Raw genomic sequence first — 10,625 nt, 5'->3', positions numbered from 1 at the left:
AGTGAAGTGTGAAGAGTGAAGTGTGAAGAGTGAAGAGTGTAGAGTGAAGTGTGTAGAGTGTAGAGTGAAGAGTGTAGAGTGAAGAGTGAAGAGTGTAGAGTGAAAAGTGTAGAGTGAAGTGTGAAGAGTGTAGAGTGTAGAGTGAAGAGTGTAGAGTGTAGAGTGAAGAGTGAAGTGTGTAGAGTGAAGAGTGTAGAGTGAAGAGTGAAGTGTGAAGAGTGAAGAGTGTAGAGTGTAGAGTGAAGTGTGAAGAGTGTAGAGTGTAGAGTGTAGAGTGTAGAGTGAAGAGTGTAGAGTGAAGAGTGTAGTGTGAAGAGTGAAGAGTGTAGAGTGAAGTGTGTAGAGTGAAGTGTGAAGAGTGTAGAGTGAAGAGTGTAGAGTGTAGAGTGAAGAGTGTAGAGTGAAGAGTGAAGAGTGTAGAGTGAAAAGTGTAGAGTGAAGTGTGAAGAGTGTAGAGTGTAGAGTGTAGAGTGAAGAGTGTAGAGTGAAGAGTGTAGAGTGTAGAGTGAAGAGTGAAGTGTGTAGAGTGAAGAGTGTAGAGTGAAGAGTGAAGAGTGAAGAGTGAAGTGTGAAGAGTGAAGAGTGTAGAGTGTAGAGTGAAGTGTGAAGAGTGAAGAGTGTAGAGTGAAGAGTGTAGAGTGAAGAGTGTAGAGTGAAGAGTGAAGTGTGAAGTGTGAAGAGTGTAGAGTGAAGAGTGTAGAGTGAAGTGTGAAGAGTGAAGTGTGAAGAGTGTAGAGTGTAGAGTGAAGAGTGTAGAGTGAAGTGTGAAGAGTGTGCCAGCAGCTCCAGTCGTACCTTCACTGTGGGTCTTTTGGTGGAAAATCCTCTGTACCATCCTACAATAAAACCACATGGACAGATTCAGCAGCAGATCCACTGACACAGACGCTGGTTTACGTCTGATGAAAGACATCAAGTATCTGATTGATTAATTAAGAGACTACAGGGTCTTACCCTCACTGATTGATTGATTGATTAATTAAGAGACTACAGGGTCTTACCCTCACTGATTGATTGATTGATTAATTAAGAGACTACAGGGTCTTACCCTCACTGATTGATTGATTGATTGATTGATTGATTAAGAGACTACAGGGTCTTACCCTCACTGATTGATTGATTGATTGATTAAGAGACTACAGGGTCTTACCCTCACTGATTGATTGATTAATTAAGAGACTACAGGGTCTTACCCTCACTGATTGATTGATTAATTAAGAGACTACAGGGTCTTACCCTCACTGATTGATTGATTGATTAATTAAGAGACTACAGGGTCTTACCCTCACTGATTGATTGATTGATTGATTGATTAAGAGACTACAGGGTCTTACCCTCACTGATTGATTGATTGATTAACTGACTACAGGGTCTTACCCTCACTGATTGATTGATTGATTAAGAGACTACAGGGTCTTACCCTCACTGATTGATTGATTGATTAAGAGACTACAGGGTCTTACCCTCACTGATTGATTGATTGATTAAGAGACTACAGGGTCTTACCCTCACTGATTGATTGATTGATTAAGAGACTACAGGGTCTTACCCTCACTGATTGATTGATTGATTAAGAGACTACAGGGTCTTACCCTCACTGATTGATTGATTGATTAAGAGACTACAGGGTCTTACCCTCACTGATTGATTGATTGATTAAGAGACTACAGGGTCTTACCCTCACTGATTGATTGATTAATTAAGAGACTACAGGGTCTTACCCTCACTGATTGATTGATTGATTAAGAGACTACAGGGTCTTACCCTCACTGATTGATTGATTGATTGATTGAATAAGAGACTACAGGGTCTTACCCTCACTGATTGATTGATTAAGAGACTACAGGGTCTTACCCTTACTGATTGATTGATTGATTAAGAGACTACAGGGTCTTACCCTCACTGATTGATTGATTGATTAAGAGACTACAGGGTCTTACCCTCACTGATTGATTGATTGATTAATTAAGAGACTACAGGGTCTTACCCTCACTGATTGATTGATTGATTAAGAGACTACAGGGTCTTACCCTCACTGATTGATTGATTGATTAATTAAGAGACTACAGGGTCTTACCCTCACTGATTGATTGATTGATTAATTAAGAGACTACAGGGTTTTATCCTCACTGATTGATTGATTGATTGATTAAGAGACTGCAGGGTCTTACCCTCACTGATTGATTGATTGATTAAGAGACTACAGGGTCTTACCCTCACATTTCTCGAGGATTTGGACAGTCTCTCCAAGCTCTAGGACCAGGGCCTGGCTGACAGAGCTACGGAAACTGCTTATCACTAAAGAGAAAGAAAGAGAAATCGATACTGATGCTCTAGAGAGAGAGAGAGAGAGAGAGGACCACGGAGAAGAAACACGCATGACAGAAAAGCATCGCTGAACACGGAGGAAAAACAGAAATGATGGGAGTCTATGATGAAATGGTATTCCAGGAGGAGTGTGAGATGTAGTTCCTCACAGACACGCCACTGTGGAATTTCATGCTATAACTGCTAACTGTAATGCCCTATACTGTGTGTATTTCAAAAGCTTAATCACAAAGGCCAGACATTTTCTCCAGTGTAATCCTGGCTTCGAGGTGCTAGGCACTGGCTGTGGGGGAGGAGAGTCCCCTTCACTTGAAGCATTTTGTTTGTTCATTCATTCACACACAAGCAGTTTAGGTAAATTCATGGATGGTCGGACAATACATGATCGAAGGTAAAGTACAACTGTACATGTGATGGGGTATTTTATTATCATCAGCATAGATCAGTACAAGGCCTCCACTACAACGTCTCTACAAAAGTCTCTGAAGACTCGGGAAGATGCAACCACAAAACACCTCACAGAAATCTACTCATGGTTTACCCACATCAAGTATATTTCAGGAGTTGCTTGGGTACTTTTTAAAGAACCCACAGTTATAGGTGCAATTTAAGCTTGATATGCAGTGAACTATGTAAACTGCAGTATGTAGATCACATACAGTGGAAAATCAACAGATTTTGGACATTTTAAATATATATAGTCTTGCTGGAGGCAATAACCAACCCAAGTGAACTTGCTGCAAGATAATATGAATCATTATTATAATGAGCCAGTGAGCAATAGAATAGTCTGGAGTGGGAGGAGTCAAACTCTATAGTCATTTAGCTATGCAGTCATGTACCAAAAAAACACTATATTGATTATAGTTTTATTTATTCATTTGCTTTGCTCATTTAAGAGATGTAGAGATATTCAAAAACAAAGTTGCCCGAGAAACTGGACGTTTCAGATAAAGGTCTGTGTAAGAATAGTGTTTCTGAATTAGTAAGAGGATTGCCAATACTCTTTCTAATTCAGAAGGACATACAGGAGGAAGTACCTGTATGTACTGTATGTAGGTATCAGCCATAACATTAAGATTAGCTGTCTAATATTGTGTAGGTCCCCCTCATATCACCCAAACAGCTCTGATCTATGGAGGCACGATCTCCACCTCTGATCTATGGAGGCACGATCTCCACCTCTGATCTATGGAGGCACGATCTCCACCACTGATCTATGGAGGCACGATCTCTACCTCTGATCTATGGAGGCACGATCTCTACCTCTGATCTATGGAGGCAGGATCTCCACCTCTGATCTATGGAGGCACGATCTCCACCTCTGATCTATAGAAGCATGATCTCCACCTCTGAAGGTGTCCTGTGCAGCAGACCGTTTAAGTCCTGGAAGCTACAAGGAGGATCGAGATTTGTTTTCCAGCCTATCACGCAGATTCTTGACTAGATTGAAATCTGAGGAATTTGTAGACCAAGTCAACATCTTGAACTTGACATATTCCTCAAACCATTTCTAAAGACCTTTTGCAGTGAGAGGTGCGTTATTCTGCTGAAACCAAGGTTTCCAGGCAGGACATTGGCCAGAACATCACACTGAACCTGCTTGCTAGTGCTACATTTTCTCCAGGTGAATGAGATTGACTCTTTATCTGTTGTCCAATATAACTCATCTCTTTACAGGTACCATTGTAATGAGATTAGTAATGTTACTCATTTCACCTGTCCTTATCTGTCCATACCTGTCCACCCTATCTGTCCAGGGTTAGAGGTCCCACAGGCTCAGCCCTGTCGCTCTCAACCACTCTTTGAACCTGGGAGTGACCAGCTAGAAAATAAATACATATCAGCTTTCTTATTCTACATACCATTTTGTTAACTAGCTGATTAGCTTGTAATGTAAGCCTGTGTAGAGCTAACAGAATCACTACAACAGAACGCAACGTAGAAATACAAAACTATTAATCTCCCCTTTTTCATAAGAAAAAAGAGAAACGTTATTTTACACCCCCATTTGATGCCAGAACTGAGCTTAGCCTGGTAGAGATGACTCAACTTCATGGGCACAGACACCTGGCTTCCAAAATGGTCTACTGGGATACCATGACTCCTTGAATGAATCAACATTAGAATTTTCAGCTCTTCTGCAGTAACATTTGCTTTACATGATGTTTACAACATTATGCAGTAGCCTAGGAGATAATTCTGTTTTTGAGACATATCATGAAATATCATTCATGATATTAATATCCTCAGAAAGGCACATTCTTCACATTTAGCCTCAGCATTTGCCTTTAACACTACACACTGCCTCTCTGTGTGCTGTGTATGGTTAGGGGTCAGAGTTCACGACTTGGGCCTTCTGTTCGTGCACTGTTGAAAACTATGCAGCTTTATTTTACTAGATTAAATATGAACCAAAATGACTAATAATTCAGTTTGGTTGTTCTGTTTGCTGTTGTCATGAGAACAAGTGGATATATATGACACTGAATTATAGGAGAAAGGTGATACCACTATATACACACCCTGTATTAGAGGAGACAGGAGATACCACTATATATACACCCTGCATTAGAGGAGACAGGTGATACCACTATATATACACCCTGTATTAGAGGAGACAGGAGATACCACTATATATACACCCTGTATTAGAGGAGACAGGAGATACCACTATATACACACCCTGCATTAGAGGAGACAGGTGATACCACTATATACACACCCTGCATTAGAGGAGACAGGTGATACCACTATATACACACCCTGCATTAGAGGAGACAGGTGATACCACTATATACACACCCTGCATTAGAGGAGACAGGTGATACCACTATATACACACCCTGCATTAGAGGAGACAGGTGATACCACTATATACACACCCTGCATTAGAGGAGACAGGTGATACCACTATATATACACCCTGTATTAGAGGAGACAGGAGATACCACTATATATACACCCTGTATTAGAGGAGACAGGAGATACCACTATATACACACCCTGCATTAGAGGAGACAGGTGATACCACTATATACACACCCTGCATTAGAGGAGACAGGTGATACCACTATATACACACCCTGTATTAGAAGAGACAGGTGATACCACTATATACACACCCTGCATTAGAGGAGACAGGTGATACCACTATATACACACCCTGCATTAGAGGAGACAGGTGATACCACTATATACACACCCTGCATTAGAGGAGACAGGTGATACCACTATATACACACCCTGTATTAGAGGAGACAGGTGCTCACCCCATGACAGGAAACAGATACTGCTACCATCTTACAACAGTCCAGTTTTGTGTCCATTTTGTGTTATGATCATTTCATTCATTGTCATAAACAGAAGGGCTTAGTGCTTAATACTTCCAATGGGCACACAAATATAATCTGAGTATTTTAAAAAAGGGTCACAAGATAACAAAGATTTGTGTGTAAACTGGCAACAGTGAAATGTTGTCAGTGTTTCATCACACCAACAGTTTTGGCAGGAATGTTACGCAGCTTCTGTGTGACGGCACATAGAGCGAAACAGAGTGCATCATGGTCAGTGCTGCCTGTCCACAGCCGTCTATACATATAACATGTGTATAAACATGCTATATACATGTATAAACATGTATAAATATGCTAGTGCGACTTCCATTTAAAAGACTGATCTGGATGGAAACCTGATCGGAACGACACTGGGATTCTCCAGTCATGGCTCGGCCCATGACGGTTCGGCCCGTGACGGCTCGGCCCGTGACGGCTCGGCCCGTGACGGCTCGGCCACAGCGTGACCACAGGCTGCAGATCTTCCTCTCAGTAGATGCAGGACTGACTGGACAAGCTTTAATATTGCGGATACAACATCTGAACTTTCACACAGGTTAGATAAATCAATGCACCTTTGATTATCAAATGTGCAAATGTATTCACAGTCAATGATTCATACAACACATTGTCTGATACATAATTGTAAACTAAAAGAATTATGTCAGAAGAGTCCAAAAGAGGGTAAAATAAAAGAAAAACACTGGACTCTTGCATGGAAGTTCTGTCCTTGACAGTATGTCTGCTATCTTCTACGGGCTGACTTATGGCAAAGGCCTGATCCAATGAACCCAGCCAGGATCCTGGGTTCAGTCACCAGTGATATTGGTCGTCCCAGTTTGCTTCTCACCAGCACCAATGAATTTCAGTCTCTTAGAGAAGCCAAATGTGGCAGACAGGTGCGGTGAAGTCCTTAGTGATGCTGTGATGTTCAGGTGCTTCAGGGAGAGACACGGCGGCCTTGCGATGATTACGAACTACGGGAGGGAACGTGCAGGTGTGGAAACAGGTCACGCACAGCAGCAGGAGAAAGAGGGAACGCTTTGAGAGAAAAATCAGTTAAACGATCAAGAAGAACCTTCTCCACATTGCGAACATGCTGAATTTCAGGCTGTAAACAAAGTTTAATAATTTCTTGCACATGTTTTTTCAGGTCTCCACCAGGCACCTGTAGGACTGTGAGAGTTAGCCGTGGTCCACAGCACACTGCTGGCTTCATCTAGCAATCAAAAATCTTCTGTTTGTTTTAGCACACTGTGGTTGTGATCAAGGGGCACAAAACTGTGGAGAAGTAATATAGTAGGAAAGAATGTCACAGTGGTGGACTGTCAGTGCAGATAGCTATCAATCCCAGTTAACCCAAAGCAGGACTGAAGATTAGGACAGTGTGTCCTATGGGATTAATGTCCACTGTGACATACATACAACAATAAATATATACAGATGAGCAGCAATAACAAGTATGAAATCTGAAATGTGGCACAGAACACACAGAGGGGACACCGTATGAATTACACGCTGTGTAAATAATGTGGCACACTTCTGCTGACCAGTCACTCATTTATAACAAGTGCCTGTGCTGAAATATACTGTACTTTCATACTCGTCTTCTTGTCTCCTCTCAACCTGGAAATATATCCAAATATGCCCTAAGTGCTGTTCCAGTAGCATGAGAGATGAGGAGACGGAGGCTCCATTTCCGCAGGCATCTCCTCGATGTGGGGGTGATGCTCGAATCTTTCTTTACCACAGGACAATCGCAATGGGTGACACATCTGCATTATGACTGTGTGTGAAAGCCATTGCTGTTCCCATATAAGGAATGCACTGATATCTTCTTAATGAGGATGGTTTCATTTGCGTCTGTGACAGCCTACAATAGTATATTACATACTCTCATCAATAAGATACCACAGGTTGTCAGCCATGCTTACAAGGTCCCATTATTCTTTAAAAAACGTAAACTAAATAAATCATACAGAAATAACAGTAATGCACAAGTAGATATCTTTAAAAGCTTTGATGGACATACTTATATAATTATGTCAAAGTTGGACTGAGATTGAAATGAGAAATGAGATTAATGAGATTATGATTATGATTATGATTAATGAGATTAATGTTTACTTCAGGGCACCTTCTTGCTCGGTGATGTCACCCCCAAGGTGCAGAGGACCTGAAACGAATGTGCTGGTATGTGTTTGCTTCTCCTACTCTACCCACGTGTCCCCGTGTCCTCTCCCCGTCTGCTCTGTGAACTCTGAACTAGATCCTGGGGACAGAACTGAGCCGAGGAGACAGAGGACATTCCACCACACGCTTCTGGATGATGTGTGCATACAAGCATCACACATGGCTGTCACCCAACGATACAGCTCTCCTCCGCACTTCAGCGTCCTCCATCAGGTGCCGCTGAGAGACGTCTGAGGGAAATTTTAGCTTTGTCCACTCGTCCCTTTCAGTACTGGGCCAGTGCTCAACACGGCACATTTGGACATTTTTTGAGGTCATGTGGAGAGGAGAAAATGAGGAGATGAACAGAGGAGATAAAATTGGACTATTGGGACACAGCCGGTCTCATATTACCTTGATGCCGTCGGCCATATTGGTTAACTGTCACTGTGGTGTCCGGCTCTAATGTGAAGTTGTGCCATGACGTCCACAAACTGCACCCCGGGTTCCCGGGAGCTCTCCAAGGTGCTGCTGGCTGTTTCCGGGGAGCTCTCCAAGGTGCTGCTGACGGTTCCAATGGAGCTGCGTGTGTTTGGTACAGTGGGGTTCCCTACTGTCGAGACTGTAGCGAATCGCTGCGAGTGGCGCTGAAGGTGTGGGGTTTTGTGTGGGGTTTTGGATCAAGTTCTCTCACTTTCTCTTCGTAAAATATATTTCGCAGCGCTGAGAACAGTTGCTAAGGAACGTTGCTACGGAGGCGCACTGGCCCCCATCGTGCGCGAGGTCCGCAGCCCTGCTCCGAGCGCACCTGTTAGAGCGTCATCAGCGCCTCTCTGCGGTCATGATGAGCGCGTTAGTGCTACTGCGTTACCAACGCCGTGGGGAGCGAACAGGCTCATTCTACTCTAATTACATCAAAACCACACTTTATTCGACATGTAGCGGAAGAAGTAAAGACAAAGATAAGACATGAGAATGGAAGACCGGCCTACAGACCACTGACTTGTATTATAATAAAAAAACGCCATGTCCAATATAAATGATCAGTTCAGGAGATCACGTGTAGACAAACGGATCTTTTTGTGTATGACATTTTGAAACAGCTAACATTTTAATAACAATCTTAACTGAAACTGAGTTAATGAACGTATGAGATGACAATTTGATCCGTAAACGAGTAATTGTACATTCGCCAGCTAGTGTTATCAACACAGCACTTCGCAAAGGAGGAATTGTTGCATTGCTCTAAATCTGAGTCGTGAACTACCTTCTAAATACCAAAAAAACATGACGTCGAGAAGAATATGTACACTTACCAACTCCGAATTTTTCATCCTCTGTTGGGATCCACATTATTTCAAAAGATGAATTTAGATTCCCTGAAAACCGATGTCCATTGCGCTGGTGTGGGAGGATGAAGATGAAGGACTGTGTGTCGCCTTTACTCCAGCACTACATGTACAGCTACGTGAACCGAACGGGCTGCATGTCGGAACACTGTCGAAAACCACCGTTAGAATATCATCTTCATTCCTCCATCTATCATAGTCCCTCTTCTTTATTCCCGATGATGAATCATCTGCAGTCCGTCATGCGGCGCCCGGTCTCTCCACCCGGTAATGAACGGAAATCTGATCTTCTGTTATTGCTGCAGTGTCTGTGAGCGAGCTGGAGTGGACCGAGTTGAACTAATTTATTTATTTAGCAATTTCACACGTAGCCTAGTCTACATGCACATCTACTCACATGTCTGAACCTGCCTGTCTTTAGTACCGATGAACGCTGTCGACACACTCATCGGTTCGAACTGATCGTCGCGGTTCGAGAGAATGTAAGAGAGGTCCGGTGCGCCATCTTCACAGCTGTCACGTGACGGTGTGAAACATCCCTGGATCAAGCCTTCAGAAGCCTTCTAAACCCGGCATATGGTAAGAATGAGCCTGGCCTTGGCTCCAGCAGCAGAGGCCCCAGGATGAGGTACCGCTGGTACCGCACAGGTGCAGCGGGGACGGGTTCTGCGTCAGGTGCGGAGTCTCTGCGCATCTCCGCGCTGACCACACACACGCTCCCACAAATCACTACATGTCACTACAACTGCTATTAGATTTATTACTTGCACATTTAATTTTGTTATAATAGATGTCAAAGACGTAATAATCATATACAATAATAAAATATATATCGTTTTCAACAACCGCTGTCAGTGCCTTCGAACTCAATTGTCGAACTAAGTAATTATCAAACTATCATAGGACTACAATGTTAATTCGTCGTATCTTGATATTCAATGAAGTGCTTCGTTTTCGAAATTGAGGGGCTAAAACTTGTCAACACTACATGGAGACAAAAATTGAATATTCCTGTATACAGAAGTAACATCTGTAGCCCATCTAGGAGATATAAGGTTTAAAACGTTTTTATTTTTTATTTTTTTACGTTTTCTTTGGTTTTTTAAGCATATCTTCCTTTTTTTTAAAATAAATTCACGTTTGCCACTAATTCATAAATAACATAATAAATCCATAGTACCATCGTAACATTTGCTGTGCTGTTAGAATTCCGAATATATTTCCTAAACGGGAAAATTTAGAGTTGTCTTGGCAACGACGTTAATGGTCGTTAAAAAGGAGCAGAGAAACAGGAAATAGAAAATGAAGGAAAAGAACCGCTCAGTGAATCTTACTAAAGAACGGCTCAGTGAATCTTACTAAAGAATCGCTCAGTGAATCTTACTAAAGAACGGCTCAGTGAATCTTACTAAAGAACGGCTCAGTGAAGCTTATTAATGAA

At 42.3% G+C, this 10,625-nt stretch overlaps 1 protein-coding gene across 1 annotated transcript in view; it reads right to left on the bottom strand.

Moving 5' to 3' along the window:
• LOC143512547 (dedicator of cytokinesis protein 3-like) overlaps window positions 1–9,875 on the bottom strand; it is a 78,255-nt gene extending 68,380 nt beyond the window's left edge. Inside the window, exons 1-3 of the mRNA XM_077003006.1 lie at window positions 9,152–9,875; window positions 2,215–2,298; window positions 796–836 (exon numbers count right to left, since the gene is read on the bottom strand). Of these exons, the coding sequence (XP_076859121.1) occupies window positions 796–836; window positions 2,215–2,298; window positions 9,152–9,188 (162 nt within the window). The 5' untranslated portion in view covers window positions 9,189–9,875. The remainder of the gene's footprint in view (window positions 1–795; window positions 837–2,214; window positions 2,299–9,151) is intronic.
• Between the last annotated feature and the right edge of the window lie 750 nt (window positions 9,876–10,625).

This window comes from Brachyhypopomus gauderio, chromosome 4, assembly GCF_052324685.1.
Source record: "Brachyhypopomus gauderio isolate BG-103 chromosome 4, BGAUD_0.2, whole genome shotgun sequence".
In the NCBI taxonomy this organism is placed as follows: domain Eukaryota; kingdom Metazoa; phylum Chordata; class Actinopteri; order Gymnotiformes; family Hypopomidae; genus Brachyhypopomus; species Brachyhypopomus gauderio.
This window is presented reverse-complemented; position numbering and strand designations above follow the sequence as displayed.